Here is a 26,598-nt window from a genome sequence, read left to right as displayed (position 1 = left end):
TAAACACCTGTAGCCTAGTTTTTATTCACCCCAGTACTGCTGTCCTAAAAGGATCCGTTCAGTTGTAAGTGGACTTACACTGACCTCTTCAGTCACATAACAAACAACCATATCAATCTGTCAGTTTATATAAGCTCACTAACCTTAAGTATACAACCCTGAATACAACCCTTTTGAAATGTGGACTCCAGTCTCCTGTGGCTCTGTGAAACCCAAGGCCTTTCAGGAAAGATATTTATGACACTGCAATAGAATGAAGGAGAAACATTTCAAAACACTGAAAAAAGGTGAAAAGGAAGGAATTGTTGTCTTCATCAATGCAACTTAAATAATTAGCTCTTTACAAACAAAACTTGTTGTTTTGTTTTGTGTTGTGGGGAAACGGCTTAGCCGTCCCACTTTATAGTCAGGGTGCTCGTGGAAGTTTTAGTTAGCGCTCCGAAGGAGCTAGGTGTTGTTTTGTGTTTATTTTGTTTTTGTATGATTATTAAAATAGCGCGTCAGCGCATAAAATTCAATTCTGGTGTCCTGGGTCTGGTTTTAAAGGGGCAACGAACCCAAGAGAGTTGCAAATTTATCACATATGGTGTCAGAAAGTGTGGGCGCCCCTACGACCCTAGGAATGGAAACCATTGAGGAGTTGATTGCAAAGATCAACCAGAATACCGCTGCTCAAAAGGAGCAGACAGAAAAGTGGAGACTGGAGCTGGGACTGCCGGATCCGGAGCCAACCGAGCTGGTGCTGCTGCTCCAAAAGTGGGAGCAGGCAAGAGAGGCACCGTTGGCTGCAGCCCTAGAGGGGGTGGAGCTACCATCCCGAGAGCCAGAGGGGGTGGAGCTGTCACAGGAACCACCGGCTGCAGTCAATGGGGAGGAGATGAGCAACACACCTCCATCACGGCCTCAGCAACAGCCCGGGGTAGTTACTCCGGCGCTGTTAAGTGCAGTCCCATGCTCCAGCTACGTGGACACCAGTCCGGAATGCCCCGACCTCCCTCCACTCGACCTTATGCCCAGGTCGCAGCACTGCCAGGCACAACTGTGTGCACGGTCCCCAACTCTGCTCCTCCCGGAACCTGAGACGTCACGCCGTGGGCGTCAGACGTCACGTGTGCTCCCCCTTCCTTCCACTTTGTTCCCCTCGGGGTCCCAGATGTCGCTGTGCTGGTCCCAAGCGACCCACTTCTGCCTGTCACAGCTCGCTCCTGGTCAAAGGCCTGCGTTTCGGTCACCCAGGACAAGCCGTCCTGGTCCCTTCTTGCTGGTGCGTGGTCCCTTCCTGAGTGTGCCGGAGGAAGGACCGACCCACCCTCAAGCACGCCTTTTGAAGAGGGCGAAAATCAAAGACTTGGGACTTGAGGGTGGGTGGTCTTTTAAGGGTGGGGGGGAGATGGCCGTTAAATGGCCGGTGTCTTGTAAAGACAAGGGGGAGGAAGTGTGAGATAGTGTAGTCCTGGGGGAATAGGGCTACATCTCCCAGAGGAAAAAACCTTAGTTTGGTTAATTGTTTTATTTAATTGGTTAAGTGTTTTATTGTTAATGATCCCCTGCACCTGGTAGTGATTGTAAATTAGGACCAGGTGCAGGGTATATAAGAGGTGCAGTCAGTCTGCACAGGGCTGCTGAGGAGAGGGAGGCAGAGAAGGTGCTCTGCTTCCAAGCAGTCGTCAAGTGTGAAAATACTGTGTGTTTTGTTTTGTGTTGTGGGGAAACGGCTTAGCCGTCCCACTTTATAGTCAGGGTGCTCGTGGAAGTTTTAGTTAGCGCTCCGAAGGAGCTAGGTGTTGTTTTGTGTTTATTTTGTTTTTGTATGATTATTAAAATAGCGCGTCAGCGCATAAAATTCAATTCTGGTGTCCTGGGTCTGGTTTTAAAGGGGCAACGAACCCAAGTGAGTTGCGAATTTATCACAATATATATATATATTGGGGATGCACCTAATCCAGGATTCGGTTTCGGATTCGGCCCAAATACCTACTTTTTGAACCTAATCTGAATTTTAATCCTATATCCGCCCAGACGCACATCCATTTTAATACATCCCACCAATGTGTGCAGTTCTTTAAATTAAATACACGAATCTGGTATTGAACGTAACTGTTGTATTTAATAACAAGAACACGTTTGATGAACTCTGTGCAGCTCTCAACTCCCTAAATTACTGGTGGCGCATGCACTAAACACGTCACGCAGCTGCTGAATGCAAACATACCCTGTATGCAACAGCACAGTCACATCACACTTTTCATGGAGTAAAGTTATGCAGTAAACCTGTAATATATAGTAACAACAAACTGTTGTAGGCTTTTGTGCTTTGCTGCTTTGTCTGTCAAACGTGACCTAGCGATCACACTGAGATAAAAAATAAAAAAATCGGTGCACACAAATATATATTTTTTATAACTTTACAACTGTCAGTCGTGCAAGACGTTGTTGAACAATATGCTATAGTAAATTAAATTACGTTATTGTAATGTGCCAATACAAGTTGAACCATTTGGGAACTGCTGTGTTTTATTAAAATACGCGTAAAACTATTTTGTAGCTTATTTGATATGTGTTACACACACAGTGCATTTAAATCAACGTGGGTTTTATTTCGCAGGAAGATTCAGGTCACTCATCACGGTAATTGTTTCTTCATAGCTGTCAGATCAGGTGACACAGGTTGAAACGTCATTAAAGAAAATAGAGGGTTAGGCAATATGGAAGGCCACAAGCTACGTATTTCCTACGTTGGTGGGTAGCCATTTTACATTAGTGGCTTGTCATGACAACGTATTCGCATGTAATTGCTTCTTAATTATGCACAACGTAATTGGCACAGTAGCCAATATCATTTAGACAAGAAGACATCCTTTTAAAATAAGGCATATTGTAAATAGTAAGGTTCATCACAATCTATTATTATTATTATTATTATTATTATTTTATTTTGTATTGCGCCGGGGGCGTTTCTTTATGATATTTGAGATTATTTTATTATGTAACATCACTAACATCTTCAAATACTTCATGCAATCATGGAGAAGCCACTAACATGATACAACCTTATAGCATTAACAGAACTAAATTGCAACATTCCAGCAACATCGTTAAAAGGTTGTGTCAGTGGGTATTAAGTTACAGTTTTATTTTATAACAATGCCATTTGTACACCCCCAAAGTATAAAGCAAAAGTAAACAAGGATATGCAAAACATTAGAAAATGAACAAGCAGAAGAAAAAATCTGCATTGAAAAACTGAATTGCATCTACCACTGTTAATAAAAACAATAGAATCCACTAAAAAGACCACATCCAGTGTAACGCACATTGTATTATTATTCATAACTCGCCGTTTACAAAAGACCCGCGATTAATGGAAGTTTTACGGTGACAGAAATAATAATACAAAAAAAAAAAACATACTACAGGAAAAGTAAAGGCATTTAAAAAACATTGTACAAACATAAATTAAACAATTGGATAGGCACATTAAAAAAGTATGTTTTGAGATGACTTTTAAAAATATTCAAAGGCTTAGACTCCCTGATCACTTTTGGAAGAGCATGGAAAACAACTTTTCATTGGATCATTTAGTACACTTACTATTTTCTTTAAATTCATTGGCTCTTATTTAATTTCTAAACTGATTGGCCCAAATTTGTAGTTGTAGTAAAAATAGTATGTGTAGTTAACAAAATAGAACGTGTAGTGTATCGCAGTACTACACATAGTAATTTATTTGAAACATGTACTAACAGCACACATTTTTGACCCATAAGGCAAAGATGCAGCTATCCTTTCTTGTAAAGGTAAAGTAAACGGTTCTGTATTTTGACGTTTCTGTTGTGGGGGGAGGGGGCTAGCGGTAAATTGTGTAAGTTTCAAACTGAAATCTTATTCAGGGATATGTTTCCATTTGGTAATAAAAATACTATTAAATAAAAGGCTCAAAACTATAGCTTGTGCGCGTCTCTTAAGTAGCTGCCAGTCTGTTTTTCAATCAACAGTTTCCTTCAATTTTCTTGACAGTTTTTGTAGATTCCTTATTTGGTTCAGTATTCGAATTTGGTTCGAATCGAAGCTTTGGGATTTGGCCGAATACCGAATCCATCTCAAAAGATTTGGCCGAATCCCAAAACTTGGATTCGGTGCATCCCTAATTATATATATATATATATCTATATATATATATATATATATATATATATATATATATATATACATATACATATACATACACCCACACACAATATATGGGTCACAGTAATATAGGGTCTTGGATTTGTAATGCACGCATTGCCCCAAACCAAGTTGAGACATATTCTGACCCATATATTATTTAAATATTTATCTCAAACTTTATAACATTTAATTTTTGTGCCTTTTCAGCAAAAATTATTTTTACAGAAAGATTGATGTTTCAGTGTTTTATACACAAAAAAATTAAATAAAATAGGCATTATAAATATTGGTATACTGTTTTGAGTTCTCTTTCGTAAACTACTGGAGTGCTCGTGAATATTTTCAAGGACTGCATTGTTGAATGCAGTATGGTAGACAATAAACAGAACAGTCCAAGACAGATGGCGAGACTGAAATGATATTGCTAGTTTCACTAGAAGAAGGCTGGGAGTTTGCTTACAAAGAGTTGCGTTTGGATGTGCCTCAGTCCCAACTGGCAGTGACAGGTCTATGAAGGACCTGACTACTGACAACCTCCCCCTGCAGGGTCACTGACAGTGAACAACCACCAAGACGGGTTCATGGGAAAACAGGACCAGCTGACAGAAGTGACTATAGTCAGCTACTAGAGACTATTCTCAGCTGGGGCTACTGTGACGTCAACCTCTCCCTGTAGGAGAGGCTGCAGGCAACAACACACAGCATCTAACAGGGGCTGTAAAGCAAGTCAGCAAAACAAAACCTTCAAATATACAAAAAACTAAAAATGCATAGAATCACTTTGTAGTGTAGACAACAGACATTCTAGAAAAGGAGAGTCAGTTGAAATCTAGCTGAAAAATTTGCCATTTGACAAAAAATTAAAAATGAAGTATTTATATACTAAAACATATGATTTTGCTTAAAGATATTTGTGAGGAAATTGCATTTACTATTTTTTAGTGTGAATTGAATAGTCTGTCACACCATTCATCCGTCAAGTTTCAAGGGTGAGCAAAGGCCAATACAATAAAGCTCATCAGCAAGAAAGCAAAAGGTAGTAAAACTTAATGCAGACATTTTGTAATTTTGTATAAAAACTAGTATAACCACTATATATATATATATATATATATATATATATATATATATATATATATATATATATATATATATATATATATATAATGCAGTGTGGCTATACTTTATATAAGGTGCCTTGCTGAAATATTAAATGTGCTGCTTCCTAAGTTACGAATAATTTATTTTACTAACATATTATTTAGCACAGCCATGGTTTGTATTGGAAGTAGCTGTGTAAATGATGGCATTAAGTGCTTACATCCAATATTACGTAATTTTCTTTAAGGAACAAACAGAAACTGTCACGTCTGAATAGAACACAAAGACATAACAGCAGATTGTTTTATTATTCGCAGAAGAGCTGCCCATGAAACCATGTTAGCAACAATGAGATAAAGGATTTTCTCTGCACTGTTTGTATTTGAAAGCCAAAACCGAGGTAGTGTCACGTGCGTGCTTCACGAGGGTGCAAATTGTTAAGATTGTAAATATACCCTGGGATGATAGACAGAGTGTGCAATGGGATTGAGCCTGAAACTGATGGTTCATTTCAGTTCACCTGGCAGAAATGGAACAGTCAAGTCGCTGCAAGCAACTCTCTGGAATGGATTTCACACTAATCATAGATTTCTGAATACATCTCATTCCATGCAGCTGCAAAGTATAGTAGTGCTATAGTTATACACTTCATGAGGAGCAATGGGGTGTTTTAGTGGCTGTGCTTAAGGGCTACTTTATTGTCCTGTCTTAAAGTATGGCGTCTGGATCTTCTGAACAATTCATAATAAGAATAATCTCACAAAGAGTTTAAAATCCCTATGACCATTAAATCCTTTAATTCCAAAAAAGTATTCTGAATGACATTTTGGATTTTTTTAATTTGAAGGTTAGATATAAATAGGCTTTTGGTATGAATGGTAGCCAAGACAGCTTTTCTGAGGTAAGGATATTAACTCAAGCCCATTGTAGTTAAAATACAAAATACATATGGTATAAATTTGACAATTGTGGCTACATATTATGCAAAACAGAATCCATATTCACTGTGATAAGAACAAAAATAAGTTGAGAAGGATTCACGTGGCTGCTTTTTGGTTTTCTGCGACTCATCCCTAAAAAAATGTTATTCAGTTAAAAAATATTTATTTAAAGTCTGCCATTTCTCCCAAACAATTAATTTACAGAAATAAGGAAAATACAAGTAAATACAAATTGCTCAAGCGAGTCATACTATGATGATAATATCCACTAATTTAGTACCATTTAAATGAAATAGGAAAGTATATGCAATAGCATAACAAATTATATTCCAATAATATAATATAATAAATATTCACCAGGGTTAATGAAGATTTCCATCAAAAATCCTTGTACTTAAAAAGAACACCTGTCATTAATTTCAAAGTAAATTCATACTGAAAAGGAATCATATGAGTGCCCAAGACCATAATTGTAACCTGCATATGACCTATTCTGTTTAATATTATACATGTTTCAGTGCTAAATAAATAAATGTAATTTCAGAAATATCAACAGTATAGAAATCCAGAGTCCCCTTCCTTTAATGTTTTCAATTATGATGGTATTTTGATCTGCCACTGTTTAGATCAGTTGAATACACCTCAAGAACTCAATCTAAGTTAGTATGAAACCTTCAGTAAATATATTAAACTACAATTCCAATTTAATTTAAATACAGTAATGACATATACTTACTTTCACAAGAACCCATCTTTTTTTTACAAGACAAATATTCTTTAAAACCTTGGTTTCTTCTGAAATAAGAATACACTACACTGGAATACATAATCTGTAATTGGTGTAAAACAACTTTATTTATTTCTCATTAAGGAACTAATTTTTAAAACAGCGCAAAGAACCCGATTGCCCCCTTACTGTAACCAGATGCTCTTATAAAACCTTGATTCTGACCGCCTGCCTGCTTTAACAGCTTTAAAGTGTTTTTCACCCCGGAAGCCTTTCAAACGAGAGCTTGCTACAGATATCATTGCATTTCACCCCATGCTGATCTTTTAGAAAGTAGTCAATGCCTTTCTGGCCAAAATTTGATGATTCTGTTTGACTGAGGGAATGAATCTGAGGGTCTGTGAGGTAGATGAGTCCTTTCCCATTTCCAGTTATCCAGCCTAGGGAGAAAACAAACAAGTTCCATACTATCAATGCATTGAATTTTACATGCATAGAAACCAAACTACACTACTGATGAACTAATGTCTTACCTTGCAGATCAACCACAACCTCTTTGTGACCGGAAAACTCATAAGTAAAATGCCCAAAGGCCAGCCCATACTCTGTTGCTTTGTAGTTTCTCATCACTGTTTTTGTGTTGTTTGTTAGTTTCACAAACTCTCCAAGCATATATGGTTCCACGCTTATACAACCCTTAATGACACTGTCTTCCATAATCTAGGGAAAAGCAGAAAAGTATGGTGGTCAACAATTTCCATTTTGTAAAATCTTGAATGAAAATGACCCTAAAATAGTTAATCTCTGTATCTGTTGACAAAAAACACTCAAAATGTGCATGCAACTTTTTTTTTTATAACAACAGTCTTCAGTATGGCTCTAGAAATAAATGTTAATTTGTGTTGAAAGTTAGTTGTTTTTCTGATGTGCTTCTGAAGTCCAACCCATTGTCACTTTTTTGACACTACATTTCAGGTAGATTAGATGACAGTATAAGTAAGCTAGTGTATACACTTTTTTTGTTGTTGTTGGTCCAGTTAAGCAACAATGAATGATCTATTGTTCTGTAACTTTACATGGAGTACTAGTCTGCAATTGGAGTAACAAGCTGCACACCCAAATTTGTCGTTCAGTGTTGTGCCATAAAACAATCACTAGAGTTTAATAAGCAATCCAAATCATATTATAAATGTGTGCATGTAGATATACAGAATTCCTGTCATGTATCGGATTGCTGTTACCTGATGTTTTTAAGCAGACCTCTATATTTTATTTAGTTAAAATCCCACAAACAGATAATAGCATTGTATAACGAAATCCATCTTTGAGTCTACATACTTTATATTAACTGTTAAAGGCTTGTCTGTGCAGTTTATTTCTAGGTCCTGCTGGGCAATTTTGAGCATAATTATTGACTGCACTGAGCACTAGATGTAAAATTCATATTTGTGTATCTTTGTTTGGTTGTTTGGTTTGCATATATATATATATATATATATATATATATATATATATATATATACATACCTGTATATTGTAAACGAGCCTTGCGGCTCGGGTTCTTTTGCCCCTTTAAAAACTTGACCCAACACAGGAACTTTTACGGGTTTTAGCGCAGTTGCGCACTTTTTATTCAAACACAAAATCAAAATAAACAAAACAAACACCTAGCTCCTCCGGAGCGCTAACTAAACTTCCAGGAACATCTCTGACTACAAAGTGGGACGGATAAGCTGTTTCCCCACACCACAAAAACAAAACACACAGTTTAACAAAATATATCAGAGTACACCCAAAATCTGTCTGTGACTGCTCGGTAGCAGGGCACCTACCTTCCTGCTACCTAACTGGCTGCTTTCTTTAAATACCCTGCACCTGGCTCTAATTTACAATGATAGCCAGGTGCAGGGGATAATCACTAATAAAACAATTAAACAATTACAGATTTTCAGCCTGTGTTCTTCTGGGAGGTGTAGTCCTTTACTTCCCAGGACTACACTCTCACAATATATATCCGATTAACAGATTAAAATGGACCGATTAAACAGCTGACAGTCTTGATATAAACAGCTGACAGTCTTGAGTAGGTTTAACCAATGGGAGAGTCAAAGATCTGCCCCTTGTTATGCAGGTGTCCAATCATGAGCGAGCAGAGGCAGGACATACACCGTTGAAGGTATTCTCTGTTTCAGTTGAAGGTCTTGTGAGTTTAACCAATGGGAAAGTTAAAGATCTGCCCCTTGTTTTGCAGCTGTCCAATCATTAGTGAGCAGAGGTGGGACATAAATATGCTAGGGTGTCTGGCCTAAGAATAGCTGAATTTTGTGCGACATTGCTAATATTATAGAGACTGTTACTGAGAATAATATTGAGAACTTCGAAGTACTGTAATATTTAAAATTGCTTTTTACAAATTAAAAAATAAATTTAATCAGACAACAATTTTCAAGAAGAACTTTTTCAGAGAAATTTGATTACTAAAAAAGGGAGGTATACACCACAGATATCCAAACTAACACAGGAAGGGAAGAGATATTCTCGTCACTTCTAACATTCAAATTATGAAAGGTATTCATGGTGTACTGGTAGCTGTCAGTTGAAAAAAATTATACTGCTGGAACTGTCTGTTGTTCAGTACAGATGTCAGCTGTGTTTTCAGGTATGTGACTGACAGTAGCCTTAAAGGATGATTGTTCTGTGAAAATGTGTTACATTTACTAAAATAAAAATAATAAGAAGAATGCTTTTAAAAAGACCAAATTCCCATTGGGCTTATTTTTTTTAGATTCTATTGATTTTTTAGTATTACTATGCAGGACAGCCGCTATAAAATTGTTACCTTTATTAAAAATATGCACGGATTAATCTACCGATTAATCAACTAATGCCCATAAATTAACCGATCAACATGTTTAATCGAGTGACAGCCCTAATAATATATATATATATATATACACACACACACACACTACCGGTCAAAAGTTTTAGAACACCCCCATTTTTCCAGTTTTTATTGAAATTTAAGCAATGATCTAGACAACATTCAGAATTGGGCAGACACATGGCAAATGAAACTTAATAGAGAAAAGTGTAAAGTATTGCAATAAAAATGTGCATTATAAATATCATATGGGAGATAGTGAAATTGAAGAAGGGAACTATGAAAAAGACCTTGGAGTTTATTTTGACTCATAAATGTCTTCATCTAGACAATGTGGGGAAGCTATAAAAAACGCTAACAAGATGCTCGGATATATTGTGAGAAGTGTTGAATTTAAATCAAGGGAAGTAATGTTAAAACTCTACAATGCATTAGTAAGACCTCACCTAGAATATTGTGTTCAGTTCTGGTCACCTCGTTACAAAAAGGATATTGCTGCTCTAGAAAGAGTGCAAAGAAGAGCAACCAGAATTATCCTGGGTTTAAAAGGCATGTCTTATGCAGACAGGCTAAAAGAATTGAATCTATTCAGTCTTGAACAAAGAAGACTACGCGGCGAGCTGATTCAAACATTCAAAATCCTAAAAGGTATAGACAATGTCAACCCAGGGGACTACTTTGACCTGAAAAAAGAAACAAGGACCAGGGGTCACAAATGGAGATTAGATAAAGGGGCATTCAGAACAGAAAACAGGAGGCACTTTTTTACACAGAGAATTGTGAGGGTCTGGAACCAACTCCCCAGTAATATTGTTGAAGCTGACACCCTGGGATCCTTCAAGAAGCTGTTTGATGAGATTCTGGGATCAATAAGCTACTAACAACCAAACGAGCAAGATGGGCTGAATGGCCTCCTCTCGTTTGTAAACTTTCTTATGTTCTTATGTTCTTATGTTCAGTTCAAGTCCAGTGAATAACCTGAAATGGTACAAAGGTAAGCGGTAAACTGCCAGAGGTTAAAAAAAAAAGTTTAGGGTACCAAAAACTGAAAAATAATGTACATTTCAGAGTTATACAAAAAGGCCTTTTTCAGGGAACAAGTAATGGGTTAACAACTTACAGCTGTTCTGCAGCAATGGAAGTAAATTAAGCCTTGAAAGTTGATGCTAACAATTCCTACAGGTGTCCCAACTTTTGTTGATTACTTACAAACCCATGTCTGTATAAAAGCAGTGTTGGAACAGACTGTGTTACTACACCATCTTAAGCATTATTTGGACAGTATTGTACTGCAGGAAGTAGTATATTGCTCTCATAATGGCGAGAAAAAGGCAATTAACAAAGGAAGACAGACCATTAACCCTACCCTTAAAAGTGTAGGTCTTTCCTTTAGAGAAATTGCAAAGAAAGCCAAGGTGTCAGTGAGTACAGTTTCCTACACCATCAAAAGGCACTTAGAGACTGGAGGAAACTCTAACAGGAAGAGGTCTGGCAGACCCAAAGCCACAACAGAATCAGAAGACAAGTTTCTGAGAGTCAACAGCTTGCGTGATAGGTGGCTCACAGGACAACAGCTTCAAGCACAGCTTAACACTGGTTGAAGTAAGCAAGTCTCAGTTTCAACTGTGAAGAGAAGACTTTGAGCTGCAGGTTTGACAGGTCGAGTGGCAGTAAGAAAGCCATTGCTAAGATGGCAAAATAAGAAAAAGAGGCTTGCCTGGGCCATGAGGCACCACCAGTGGACTACTGAAGACTGGAAGAAGGTCTTATGGACCGGTGAATCAAAATTTGAAATCTTCGGTTCATCACGCAGGGTTTTTTGTATGCCGTCGAGTAGGCGAAAGGATGGTTCCTCAGTGTGTGACACCAACTGTCAAACATGGAGGAGGAAGCGTGATGGTCTGGGGCTCTTTTGCTGGATCCAGAGTCGGCGACTTGCACAGAGTGAGTGGCACCCTGAACCAAAACTGCTACCACAGCATTTTGCAGTGCCATGCAATACCCTCTGGTATACGCCTAGTTGGTCATGGGTTCATCCTACAGCAAGATAATGACCCAAAACATACCTTCAGGCTATGTCAGAACTACCTTAGAAGAAAAGAACAAGACGGTAGGCTTCAAATCATGGAATGGCCAGCACAGGTCTCCAGACTTAAACCCCATCGAGCTGGTTTGGGTGGACTGGACAGAAGGGTGAAAGCAAAGCAACCTACAAGTGCAACACATTTGTGGGAACTTCTGCAACAGTGTTGGGAAGAACTTTCCGAACAATATTTGATTTCCATTGTAGAAAGAATGCCACAAGTGTGTTCGGCTGTTATATCTGCAAAAGGTGTCTACTTTGATGAGTCCAAAATTTAGATTAAATTTCGTTAAACAAAACGATTCCATGATTTCTTTTTTTAATCTCCAATTGTTTATTTGTTCTATGCTTTAATTTCAGAGTACATTGAGACATTAAACTGAGTAAATTTCAATAAAAACTGGAAAAATTGAGGTGTTCTAAAACTTTTGACCGGTAGTGTATATACAGTGTTTTTATATATATATATATATATATATATATATATATATATAAAATCGGAAAGAGTACCTTTAGAATACATTTGTTTTGTAGAGTATATTTTTGGGGTTTGGACACATGGAGAAGAATCTCTTTTCCAGTTTCATAAAATGGCAAATCAAATACACGGTAATATTAAGGTGGACCTGCGATGGACAAGAAAAGAAATATAATTTTTAGATACCATAGTAAAACTTGAAGAAGGTTCAATTGAGACTGACCTCTTCTGTAAACCTACTGACATGCACCAGTATTTACACATGTCCTCTGCACATCCGATACACACTAAAAGGGCAATCCCAAAGGGTCTAGGAATAAGAATCTGAAGAATATGTTCAAAAGAAAGTGACTATGTAAAACAAAGAAATGTATTAAAAACAAATCTTTAAAAAAGCGGATACAAAGAAAGAATTATAGAGACGGAGTTAAGAAAAGTGGATAAACTAAAAAGAGATGATCTACTAGATTATAAAAATAGAGATAAAAAGGTCAAAAGAGTTCTATTAGTAACGACTTACTCTAAACTTTTGCCTAATATTTCTAAGATAGTTTGGAAACACTTGCGGATTCTACATAATTCAGAAACATTGAAAAAAGTATTTCTAAAGGCCCCAGTTGTAGCATTCAAAAGAGAAGCTAATTTAGGTGATATTTTAGTTCACAGGTCACAGTAAAATAATTGACAGAACACGTTCTACAAATACTTGCACTAGTACATGTAAAGTGTGTAAATACAGTACTGTGCAAAAGTTTTAGGCAGGTGTGAAAAAATGCTATAAAGTAAGAATGCTTTCAAAAATAGACATGTTAATAGTTTATATTTATCAATTAACTAAATGCAAAGTGAGTGAACAGAAGAAAAATCTACATCAAATCAATATTTGGTGTGACCACCCTTTGCCTTCAAAACAGCATCAATTCTTCTAGGTACACTTGCACACAGTTTTTGAAGGAACTCGGCAAACATCTTGGAGAACTAACCACAGTTCTTCTGTGGATTTAGGCAGCCTCAGTTGCTTCTCTCTCTTCATGTAATCCCAGACAGACTCGATGATGTTGAGATCAGGGCTCTGTGGGGGCCATACCATCACTTCCAGGACTCCTTTTTCTTCTTTACGCTGAAGATAGTTCTTAATGACTTTCGCTGTATGTTTGGGGTCGTTGTCATGCTGCAGAATAAATTTGGGGCCAATTAGATGCCTCCCTGATGGTATTGCATGATGGATAAGTATCTGCCTGTACTTCTCAGCATTGAGGAGACCATTAATTCTGACCAAATCCCCAACTCCATTTGCAGAAATGCAGCCCCAAACTTGCAAGGAACCTCCACCATGCTTCACTGTTGCCTGCAGACACTCATTCGTGTACCGCTCTCCAGCCCTTCGGCGAACAAACTGCCTTCTGCTACAGCCAAATATTTCAAATTTTGACTCATCAGTCCAGAGCAACCTGCTGCCATTTTTCTGCACCCCAGTTCCTGTGTTTTCGTGCATAGTTGAGTCGCTTGGCCTTGTTTCCACGTCGGAGGTATGGTTTTTTGGCCGCAAGTCTTCCATGACTTCTCCGGACAGTAGATGGGTGTACCAGGGCCCCACTGTTTTCTGCCAATTCTGAGCTGATGGCACTGCTGGACATCTTCCGATTGCGAAGGGAACTAAGCATGATGTGTCTTTCATCTGCTGCAGTAAGTTTCCTTGGCCGACCACTGCGTCTACGGTTCTCAACGTTGCCCGTTTCTTTGTGCTTCTTCAAAAGAGCTTGGACAGCACATCTGGAAACCCCTGTCTGCCTTGAAATTTCTGCCTGGGAGAGACCTTGCTGATGCAGTATAACTACCTTGTGTCTTGTTGCTGTGCTCAGTCTTGCCATGGTGTATGACTTTTGACAGTAAACTGTCTTCAGCAACCTCACCTTGTTAGCTGAGTTTGGCTGTTCCTCACCCAGTTTTATTCCTCCTACACAGCTGTTTCTGTTTCAGTTAATGATTGTGTTTCAACCTACATATTGAATTGATGATCATTAGCACCTGTTTGGTATAATTGTTTAATCATACACCTGACTATATGCCTACAAAATCCCTGACTTTGCGCAAGTGTACCTAGAAGAATTGATGCTGTTTTGAAGGCAAAGGGTGGTCACACCAAATATGGATTTGATTTAGATTTTTGTTCTGTTCACTCACTTTGCATTTAGTTAATTGATAAATATAATCTATTAACATGTCTATTTTTGAAAGCATTATTACTTTACAGCATTTTTTCACACCTGCCTAAAACTTTTGCACAGTACTGTACATGGACAAAAGTAAAAATATATTTAAACATAAGAGCAACACATATCCACTAAAAACTAATACCTATTGTAAAAATAGCAATGTTGTTTATGGAATATCCTGTGAAAAATGTGATGAAATAAAATATGTTGGAGAGACTGGAACAACATGAATTCAGAACCACCTTTCATTAATTAGAAATAAAAAAAAATAATGAACCAATAGTACAGCACTTCACCAGTCAAGGACATGACATAAATGTAAAGTTTGTAGTATTAGAACAGCTAAAATTAGACAACGCGACATATAGAAGAATAAAAGAAAGTAAATGAATAAATAGACTGAACATGATTATGCCAGTGGGACTCAACAGAAAAGAATGAACTAATTAACTCCGATAAATATATAACATTTAAATAAATAAATAAATAAATAAACAAAATTCACTGAAAAATTGTACATGCTGATGCGCTGGCTAGGCCAAATCAAGGCTGATCCTCTGAGCCAGCATTGCATTATAATATAAATATAAGTTTATATAAACTAATGTTAATTAGAATTAATACAGATTTAAAGATAGAAGAAAAAAAATGATGTCACAATATATAGAACACCATTACATCATGGAAGAATAAATCATGGATTTGAATATAAACAATAACAAGTGGTTGTCATGCCGTCAAAAACCTATAAATACCTCCAATGTTTTGATTCAAACACAAGCTCCCTATACTTATTATTCCAGATTAAGGACACTCATTTAGTAAACTTTAACCATTTTTTAATAAAACAAAAAGTAAAATACACATTTTCAAGTAATTTAATAAATAATTTGCCCTACCAGCAGAACTTCTGATGGGACAAAGTAGATCTGTGTTGAAATCTGCTTCTCATACAGCCGCTTGTTGAACTCTGTCACATAGTACTGTGCCGTCATTTGCCTCTCTACATCATTTAGGTGGTAAAACACCTCTTTGGCAGATTGGTACTCTTTACCAACATATCTAAAAAGAAAAAAGGATGCCACCATTATGAAAACTACTAAATCTGAAAGCGTATCTCTCACATGTAAATACCAATTTTAACATTTCACATCACAATTCTAAAAAATGTGAACCACTTTCAGATCAGAAGTCGTACTACTACTTCTAACTCACATAGGGGGTTCTTTTACATTTATTAAACATGTGTTATGTTTTTCTCTGTTAAGTAATGATGTACGAAATGTTTTTTTTTTTTATTTTGAACAATCTTTGAAAATAACCCCCTCACTGTCGTATTTCATACCATGTACTGTTTATTTATTAGATGAATGGCCTTTATAAGGCCAAATTAATGACCACTTTTTAAGCTGTGTGAAAAGAATCCATACCTGCCAAGCGTTTCCTCTTGATGCAAAAATTGTACCCAAAAAACACTCCTCTGTTTTCCTTTCTGCCCCAGAGAGGCACCAATGTACACTTCTGTTTCCTGGGCTGTCCACAATCCTGATATCTTTGAGTATTTTAAAAGAATCGCAGCTGAAAACAAGAGAAAAAAATACCTATAAAACATGTGGTAGCAAGATCCAAATAACAATGCAATGGCTATCATACTATAGGCAATGGACGCAGATTTAGTGGCTAAAATTAAATTTAGTTACACTGTGAAAATGAATTGCAAAATCAGATATTACATTTTCATATGCAAATTAGAGAGAGCACTATCATTCACAGCAGGCTGACTAACTTCTTGGAACAAAGATTTAAGGGTATATTTAAATTAACACTGCAGTAATACTCAACCCGCTGTATCTTTAACTTCTTTCCACCATTTTTGTATTAAGTGGTGCTAATAAGGGGGTCAATAAATCACCCCTGGTAGAAAATCAGGATTACTGTAGGGCAAAATGTAGATCTACCATTGTATATATCACTAAAGTAGTCCATAGTGTCAATAAGCTTAATCAATGTTATTGAAGTTCAATGTTATGCAACATTATCAAAACATATCCAATTGCTTTACTGTAGACATACAAAATGTTTTTACTGTAAATACACAGTACCTGTAGTTTAAACAAATTGCACATGTCACTATGAAATGAGTTCATGTGAAATATACCAGCATTATACATATGCTGATCTTACATGGATTCATATTAAGGTAGGGCTATGGAAAGGTCACATGTGCGTGACGAATCATTACCATTTTGCTTAATTGCATACATTTTGCGTCTTGTTTTTGTATAATTTATGGCACTTCTGACAGCGCGCGTGAAGAAGATGTCAACGCCCTGAGGGTGAAAGGAAAGTTTGCTTCCAAATGCATAGAGTTCAGTGCCACATGAACTTCTTTGGGCAGCATTTGATTTTTTCAGTGTACCGATGACAATAACAAATTTAGTGAAAGCCTACTTTGGAGATTTGCAATTTTGTTTTTCAACTTCAGAATTCAGCATTACATGGCAATGCCTAAAAGTTGGAATAATGGAAGGGATGCATCCATCATTTCTCCACTGGCTTTTACCATGGCAATGGAAGTAATTATCAGGGCATCAAAATAGGTAGTGGGAGGAGAGCGCTTGGCTTCTGGAATGCCTACATCAGTAGCCTGCACTAATCGGTTCTTGGACAAATTAACTAATAACATCCAATGGGCACGAATGCAATTCAAGCCCATTAAATCAAGGAGCACTCTATAATTAAAGTTAAAGTAGTAGATAAAAGGTTCTACATTAATGGTGAGGCAATACCAACAGTGTCTGAGAAGCCAGTGAAAAGTCTTGGGAGATGGCACGACGGGGATTTAAAGGACACAGTTTGTGTGGGAGAAGTTAGACAACAAGCAGTGGAAGGCTTGAAGAGCATTGACAGCAGCGCTTTACCAGGCAAACTAAAACTCTGGTGCTTTCAGTTTGGTCTACTGCCAAGGCTGCTGTGGCCATTGACTGTGTACGAGGTTTCTTTGACAACAGTTGAGAAGCTGGAAGCTTTAATCAGTTCATACATCAGGAAATGGTTGGGAGTTCCACGCTGACTCAGCAGAGTGGGACTTTATGGTAAAGGAATACTGCAGCTACCAGTCTCTGCTCTAACTTAAGAGTTTAAGTGCGCCAAGGTCCGACTGGAAACTACATTACTAGATTCACGCGACAAATGCGTAAGGAAGGCAGCACCTGTGTTGAAAACTGGAAGAAAGTGGCCAGCAAAGAAAGCCATGAAGATGCAAAGGCTGTCCTTTGAATCGGTGATATTATGGGGCAAGTTCAGCATGGAAGAGGGGGTCTTGGTCTCAGTTCAGCTTCTCCTACATGGCACAAGGCAAGACAATGGAACAGAGCAGGATCAGTTTCCTCATCAGATCAACATATGATGTTCGCCCATCACCACAGAACCTAAACCTCTGGGTAGGTGAGGATCCCTTATGTCCTTTGTGTTCATCACCTGCAACATTAAGGCACATTTTGACAGGATGTAAGGTGGGTCTTGGCCAAGGACGGTTTACTGCGATGACCAGTTGCTGCGATGTTTAGCCTTAGTATTGGAAGACAAGCGTAACATGACCAATAAGTTGCCATCAGTTCCATCAAAGCACAACACACAAAAGACAACATTCCTCCGCCTAGGAGAGCAACCACCAAGAAAAGGTGTTAAAAACAATCCTCGCCCAGGACAACTGGAAGCTGCTAGAGACTGGAAAATGCTAGCAGATGTTGGTCAACAGCTTATTTTTCCACCTGAGATTGCCACCACTAACCTTCGACCAGATATTGTCTTGTGGTCTGGATCAGCACGCCTTGTTCACCTGGTAGAGTTAACAGTGCCATGGGAGGATGCTGTAGATGAGGCGTATGAGAGGAAGAAACTGTGGTATGCTCAACTAGCCACTGAAGCGGAACAGCGAGGATGGAGAGTCCGGGTTTACCCAGTGGAGGTGGGTTGTGGAGGATTTGTGGCACACTATAACCTGGTTTCTCAGAGATGTCAGGTTCAGTGGCCAAGAGTTGTGTCACACAGTGCAGAACTTATCTGAAGCAGCAGAAAGGAGCAGCAACTTGCTGTGGTTGAGACGGAAAGATTCTGGCTGCGTATCTCAAGCACAATAGAAAGAAAGCAACGCTGATGTATGCGTAGTAAGCTGGGCTGAGTTGAGTGGGGGACGGAGGGGGATGATGCTGGGATGCCAGAATCACTGTCAAGCCCTCTTGAGGTGTCATGGGCTAGTTGACGAAACACAGAGGACGGAAGGTGTCCACTTGAAGACCCCAGAGATGAACCCTACTTAGCTCAGTCGAGACGGTTGTCATGCTGATGCGCTTGGGAGACCGCAATGTGGTTGATCCCACGTCGCAGCCCTTGTATGTGCTGATGCGCTGGGGAGGCAAAATAAGCTGATCCCTGGAGCCAGCATTACACTTCTGACATCAACACCAGGTAGAAGGATATCTACATCATCATATGGAAAGAAACACAAATGGATGGAGACGCAGATGGATCACATTAGTTTACTCTAAAGCTACGTTTTAGTTGGTGCTTATCTTGGCGAGAGCCGAATTTAAATCAGCATGAAGATTTAATATCTAGTGTCATCATTTTTAAACCTCATTCTGTTTAGAAAATACGGCCTTGATCACACATGTACCAACAGAGGAAGTTGAAGTGAACACAACGAGCGATCATATACTATATATGCAAAAAAAAAAAAAAAAACACACTGGAAAAAACAGCACTCTACAGCAGGCAGTTCTCAGAAATCCTGCTACGATGTCAACACAAAAATGGTCAAAATTTTTCAAAAATGGTCAAAAATGATGAACTGAATGGGCTAACACTGCTTCTAAAACACAGAGTAACTATGGAGGCACACAGACACAGAAAACATTTTTTAAATGTTTAAATGGAAATCTGTGTGCTGACCCTTACTCACGAGTGCTTTTTACTGCATTATAATTCTTTATATCTTCATATTTTGCCAGAAAACATGCTATTTTTTGGTTTTGTTTCAAAGAACAGATGTATAGAAATGTTTTAAAGCTATAAAATAGAAAGGTCACCATATTTGTTTGTTTGTCTGTATGCCATACAAGACTGAAAAAAACAGATCTTTAGACAATTATTTGTCTTTTTCTTGTATGTGTATGCAAAAACAAATGGGTTACATCTTTCCAAAACTCCACAAAACAAAATTCAATGCACAGTCATTTTTTTTTTTTTTTTAGACCACAAGCACTGGTTAAGAACATACATATTAATATGTACTGGTTTTCTTAAAACTAATTACCATGAATTTTGATCTTTGACTTTTTTTAGTTCCAGAATGCATATAAAATGACCCAGTCTTAATTAATTGTTGGTAATTTACTTTAGACATTTTAAATAATGATCGGTGAGAAAATGGAACAAATCTATTTGTTAATTATTTTTAAAGCCTTTCCTTAGCCCTACCTGAACCAATTATTAATATAAACTTACAGTAGACATCTTTGAAATGTTTAGGCTCAAAAACTCCAGTATTCTTCAGTCGTTCAAGCAGCCAGCTGTGGTTTACTCCGGACAAAAGTTTTTCGTAATCTTCTGCCTCTAAAGTACGTTTTTCAATAATCCAGGATTCCCCACTAGAATTAAGAAAGGAAAGACTCTCATCTTCTGGTAAACTACTGGAAAAGTGGGATATCCGGGACCATGATCTCAATGAAGAATTTGAGCTGTGACTGCTGTTAAGGATCTGGGCGACATGATCTACTTCAACCTCCTCCGTATCTTCATCAAAAAAGCCCTGTTTTTCAGCATTCTTTCCGCTCTCAACTTCCATCGACCCACTTTTATGTAATGGATTGTCTTTCATGGAATTATTGGGAATGCTGGACAGCTTATTTGGATAAGAATGTGGTGACTTTTCCTGAGCAAGACTGACATCTTCATCTTCATCAACTTCTGTCTCCAGAAATTCAAAAGAGTTGCTTTCAACTGTTGAAAGTGAAGTTTCTAATCGAACTTCTGTGCTGCTGGGCCCAGTCCTAGTTTTTAATGAATTAAGGTATTTAGAATCAGTACCTTGGAAACCACTTTTGCCAACAACCGGTCTGCCAGCTGGGACATCAGCAGCAGTTTCTTCTTCAGTGTCAACATCATCTATTTCTGGTGCTGGTCTTGCAAATGCAAGGGATGCTGAAGGTGGATTCAACCCTGTGCTTGAGGTTGAATTTTCTACCACCACATCATTGGTTGTCTCATTCTCAAAGCCCTCAACCAGTTCAAAGGATCTACTTTCCTCTGATGAAAATGGTACATTTCTCGTGTGAGGTTTGCCAGAGTTACTGGAAGCTTTATGTGAAGTAGTGCATTTATGTGCCTTGCCAGTGCACTCCACATCATCTGTGCTTTCAGCTGTTTCCATGAGAGGGTCCACCTCTAGTCCTTTCAATGGATTAGCATTATCTGAAGACAGACTGGAACAAGTAACATGAGGGGCTGAAGCACTAGCTGCCCCTGAGATAGGCTGATTATCAACAATATGGTCAACCTGTAAAGACATCTTCTGAATTCCCAGAGAATCGTAATCTGAGATATTGGCCTCATCACCAAAGTCAGTGGAGCATTGTGTATCAAGGTCTGCTTCTCTTCTTTCTATATGAAGAGTATTATCCACATCGTAGCCTAGGTCCTCCCAACCACTAGAAGAACCTGTCTCTGAAAATCTGTACCAGGATTTTAAAGATCCTGAACTCTGGCTGTCACTGAGTGACTTTCTCTTGTCGTTTAGTTCACTCGATTGGGTTGAACGTGCTTTTCTGGCAAATTCTTTCCGTTTCTTTCCTGCTTCATCTGTAACAACCTGACTGTTTGAGGGACTGCCTGTTTCTGTATCACACTCTGTGTCTAAGTTTTTCGTTTCTGTCTTCATGGCAGTAATGCAGGCTCCTGCTACCATCTCGTTCCCATTCTTGGGATGTCCACATGATGTTTCGAATGCCTCACAGATGGCAGTGTGGTACTGTGAGTACCTTTTTAGGACATCCTCAAAGCTGACCTTAAAATACAACACTGACCTTTCTGCAGACCTTTTGTAGCTGTCTGGGACATATGACTTTTCATCTGAATTAACAAAGTCTTTCACCTCCAAAATGGATTTGACATCCCAGACAACCTCCATGATCTCCTGGGCCAGCCTTTCCTTTCCTTTGCTGTCTGCTAAGGCGTACAAGTACAGTTTTTCCATGGCTTTCTTGCACATTGCTTTAGCCTCCTTCACTGTCTCTTCTTTTTCACCAAGCCACCTATGTGTTACTGTCAGAGAGAAAGCTGCCTTGACTAATAAGTGGAGCTCCTGCTTGCTAGTGACAATCATGTCATCTTTTTTGGTCAGAAGACCGATTTCAAAAGCCTCCTTGGCTTCAGTGAGAAATAATGTTTTCTTTTCTGGAGGACACTCAGCTGAGAAGCTGTAAGACAGTAAACAAGTTCCACGTATGATCTGTGAAAAAACACAACATTTGTTTGGAAGTTAATCCTGCAGAATTAAATGTTTTATTATTACCATGTAACAAAGTTATAAGCCTTATTATCCGCATTATTTTTAGAAACATACTGTACACTATAGTTAAACTCAGATATTCCTGTATTTTTTAAAATGTATTTTTCTTTGTAGAGGGTTGTAACTTTTGAGTACTCAATTAGCATGTCCCAGGGATCCAGCTTCTTTGACATCCTTTTACCCCATAAGTATCTCCCTTTTGTTTCCTTTTTATCTAGAGCTCTGTACACTACCATGTGTGGCACTTCATTTATTTTGATAACTTATTTTGTTAATATAATTATTCTCAATGTGTCTGTAATACTAAATGTACTACCACACTGTATGACAAAACTGCAATGGTCCTTTCATTGCTTTTAGAAATAAGGACGAAGTACCCAGACTCAAACCCTGTTCTTCTGGGACGTAGCAGGACCCCTAACCTTAGACAACATTGTAACAGCTCATGACTTGTTGACATCAGAAGATGTTTAAGTTTTATCTGAATTGAAATGGCAGCAACACACCTACTATGGTACAGTGGCTAAAGGTGACAACAACACTGTAGTTATTGGTTTTTAAAAGACAGGAAATCCCATAATGCTTTCCACCTTACAAGTTGGTGTTGTCATATGTGCTGAATGAAAGGCTATTCATCTTAGTGCTGCTGCTGGGATGCAGGGAGTACAAGAAAACACTTAAAAAAGAAAAATAAATACCCTTGTAAAACAGGGGTACAGTACATTGGCCACCATCACTATCATTATAGACAAGCCAAAAGTCAGATTTGTAAGTATTTGTAATTTAGCATTTAAGAATTTAAAGAATCTGTGGCAAAGAATCAGTATACCACATCATAATTGGATGATTAGTTCTGAAGACGTAGGTAAAAATAAATGTATGACATAAATACAGTAATTGTACCATGGTCTACATTCTGTTTTTAAAATTCAAGTAACCAGTTCATTAAATGCAGAATAGTCATTATCCCAACCATTCACAAACCAGAAATGACTAGAAGTTTCTACCACTCAGAAAAACTAGTGCCATTGAATGTCCACTTCTTGTCGTACTGTATAATTGGTTCTCCAGATATAAAAATGTTGAGATGATATACATAATTACAGTATGTAAAGACTTATAAACAATCACCTCAAACCATATTCTTGTCGTCAGGCATATTAATCCACCAAAGAGGAATAGAAAATTAATTCAGATAAGCCACAAACATAAGCCCATTGCACCCACCACCAAGTGCAAACTTTACAAAAACATGTTTTGAACACGCTTAAGCATCAACACTCACCACGCTACTGAGCACAAACAGTGGAGTGAACTGACTGAACACTAAAGCCAGTTTGGCAGCCTCTGCAGCCGACAGCAGACGATGACTGCACTCTTCAAGAAAACCCTGTAAAAGGAAAGGGTGACAGCACCATGAAATCAGTTAATTTCCCTATTTCTTTCATTGAACTATAACAAAGTATAACCCTCTAAGTGGATGTTACATAAAGAGCTCGGTTAAACTAGCAAAACATGCTTTTGTGAACAAAAACGAGCCTCCTCTGTGTCAAAGCATACTATAATTAAAAATTATTAAAAAATTATAGTGCAATAACCAATTGCTTTGCCTAATCTCCTATATATCTATACAATTGATACTTACAATTGGCTTTATTGTTGCAAAACTAATTTTCTAATTATAAGATTAGTATCCCTTTTCCAGTCTGGGATCATTTATTTTAGTTTTGTATCAAACAACTTGGGATGAATACACTTTAGCAGCTTTGGCAGAACAGATTTACAATTATCTTTAACATAGTAGTTGTTATTTGATACTTCTTTATAGTGCAGCAGCACCACAATAAAAAAACGAATCCCATCCTCATTCTGTATTTGTCATTGGGATCCCTGCTGTTGTGCCAAACAATGAAGTCTACTGAAATCAAGGTACGTACTGCAAGTAACAAATCCTGTAACAAATGCCAATTGAAAGTTAAATCCAAATCCAGAGGAGCGGTTCCCAAGATAGCACCCGCCCATATCAGAGCATGGATGTGATGAATTGCGTCCAGCACACAGTCATTTTGTTTTATTATTAGGTGGTCCATTTAGCATATTTTTGAACAGGAAACGTGTTTATAATAAGATGTGTTGGATACTCTAACTTTAAAATGACCCTCACATGATTTCAATCCAGGGAGTTTGCAGTCAAGGGGTTAAGAATGAGTGGAAATAAAGAATAGAGTAACAACTTACCAGGTCAATTTGAGGGCTTCCTTTAAACTTTTTGTACTCTTCATCCGTCATTGACACCAGAATACCAGCCAACACACCCAAAGATGTCCCTAAGCCCTGTGATAAAAACACAGGATCAAAGGGTCAATAAGATGTGTGCCTTTCTGTCAGAGTATCAAGTTGTGCTTTCTTGAACTTTCTAAGATTTGTTCTACTCATTAGCACAGCCCCACACGACGAGTGGTGTGTACATCATGCCACACATAAAAACAACCCTGGGGGTATGAAAGAAATCTTCTTTATACACAGGAAACAGATAACGTTTGAATGTCACTTTGTATTTCCTGCCCTTTCATATACTTTTACCCTGAAATTTAAAATGAAAAGAACGGGTCTTTGGTGGGTCATAATAATCAAGATAAAGGAATTTCCAGACCTTTTTATCTGGCTGAGGGAGTGCATTAAACCCAACAAGGGAAGCCCAAATGAGTTCTGCTGCCTCATACCACATTCCTGAAACATAAAATACACAAAAGAAACACATATTTAAAAGCTTTATTTCATTAAGTACACATATGTTTATAAGATTTAAACTGATGTTAATATCTGAATATCCTGCCATTCACGTTTCATTTTCTGAAAATAGGATTGCTTCATTTAACCATCTGACTGCAACACCATTTAACCAATCATACTGATAAGAGTTATAGAACAAATAGTACCAAAAATAAACTTGAGTATAATTGATACCAAGTACGACAGACATCCAGATAGAAAAAAAAAACCCCAAAAAAAACAAACAACAACATTCTGTAGCAGTTCTTACCCAGCTTCTGCAAAATCTGCCCCCTGATCTGGATGCTGACAGCCTGCACCAGTATCTTGTCACTCTCCTGATGGTACACCCAACAGCCTGCACGTCAAGATGACAAATTAATTCTTTGCAACTGAAGAATCGAAGATGACACACTGTTGAAAAGTGTGAACTTATCAAGCTGGTACAAAAAACACAAAGCTCCAGTGATCACATACACTTCAACTTTTTGTTTTTGATCTTGCTGTTCCTGACATCTTCTCGTTTTGCAGTGTTTTTGTCAGGTGTTTGATGTACTCTTCTGTTTTATGTTGAGTCCTTCCTGATTTGCCCCAGGAAGTGTCCACAGAAATGCCTGATCTTGTGAAGATGTTAGATTAGATTGCATGTCTCAATGAACATATTTAATTATTTTTATTATTTTCTTACCTGTTGCACCACTGTTGTTTATCAGGCTGCTCAATATATATTCAGCCTTCTGTAGTTTACCTGAGAAAAGAATACAGAAAGATAACAATTGTGTCACATTGTCAGGGTTCTAGTCTGTGAAATCCATAATTTAGTCTGTTGCACTCATCTACATTGTAAAAAATAGTAGGCCGGCCAAAACCTTACATATATTTGATGGCATTTTTTGTTAGGAGCAATGCCCATGCTGAATCATGGCACAATAAAGGTACTCTTTAAGATAGGGGTGGGTGATATTTCTGAATTTGCCATTTTTTATCATTATATTGAGCCAAAATGGCCAAATTATTATAGTCTATTAAGGTCACAGTCACATAAATAATACAGACAATAATAGTACAGTGCAATGTATAGCAATTCTTACAAGAAAATTGTTTTTTTTTTTGGATAAAAAGCAAAACATGTTTATTATTCATGTACTGTATTTCCCTATTAAATATGGTGATATTCTTCTTACAATTTAAATTCCAACTCAGCATGCTGTTTTGCAAAGTTAACTTCAACCCATACCATAAATCATCTTATTTTTTACATTTGTATCATTCGAAACAAAGATTTAAATTTAGCCCTGAAATTGCAAAAATCAAGTGGTGTACTTGCAAACAATTTTCTGAGCTCTTTAGTAATTCCTACATCTACAAAAATAAGAATAAATATAAATGACACCATTCCAGAAGAGATTAAATTGATATATGGTATCAACTAGCAATCATGTTATAGCAGCTACATATGGTTTAATTGAGCTGAGAAGTCACTCAGTATCATTTGTACTTAATGCACATTTTTAGAAACCCAAGTATTATTTTAACATACAAAAAGATTGTTATAATTTCAACATTTTTTTTAAATACTTTTAGACTACAGAATACATTTCAGACTACAGTGCCTTTGTTTCATAAGACCTCTTCAGGCATTCAGATTGTAACAATGCT

At 37.7% G+C, this 26,598-nt stretch overlaps 1 protein-coding gene across 3 annotated transcripts in view; it reads right to left on the bottom strand.

Moving 5' to 3' along the window:
• Positions 1 to 7,043: 7,043 nt before the first annotated feature.
• The window catches only part of alpk1 (alpha-kinase 1), a 50,806-nt gene continuing 31,251 nt past the window's right edge, over positions 7,044 to 26,598 (bottom strand). For all 3 annotated transcript variants that reach the window (XM_059030761.1, XM_059030776.1, XM_059030769.1), the window contains 10 exons: positions 25,628 to 25,687; positions 25,211 to 25,297; positions 24,821 to 24,897; positions 24,406 to 24,501; positions 23,453 to 23,557; positions 20,106 to 22,107; positions 16,028 to 16,175; positions 15,497 to 15,659; positions 7,473 to 7,659; positions 7,044 to 7,379 (listed from right to left, as the gene is read on the bottom strand). In XM_059030761.1, the coding sequence (XP_058886744.1) occupies positions 7,198 to 7,379; positions 7,473 to 7,659; positions 15,497 to 15,659; positions 16,028 to 16,175; positions 20,106 to 22,107; positions 23,453 to 23,557; positions 24,406 to 24,501; positions 24,821 to 24,897; positions 25,211 to 25,297; positions 25,628 to 25,687 (3,107 nt within the window). In that variant the 3' untranslated portion in view covers positions 7,044 to 7,197. The remainder of the gene's footprint in view (positions 7,380 to 7,472; positions 7,660 to 15,496; positions 15,660 to 16,027; positions 16,176 to 20,105; positions 22,108 to 23,452; positions 23,558 to 24,405; positions 24,502 to 24,820; positions 24,898 to 25,210; positions 25,298 to 25,627; positions 25,688 to 26,598) is intronic.

Source organism: Acipenser ruthenus, chromosome 1 (assembly GCF_902713425.1).
Source record: "Acipenser ruthenus chromosome 1, fAciRut3.2 maternal haplotype, whole genome shotgun sequence".
NCBI lineage: Eukaryota > Metazoa > Chordata > Actinopteri > Acipenseriformes > Acipenseridae > Acipenser > Acipenser ruthenus.
The sequence above is the reverse complement of the archived record's forward strand: the minus strand, read 5'-3'. Positions and strand labels throughout refer to the sequence as shown.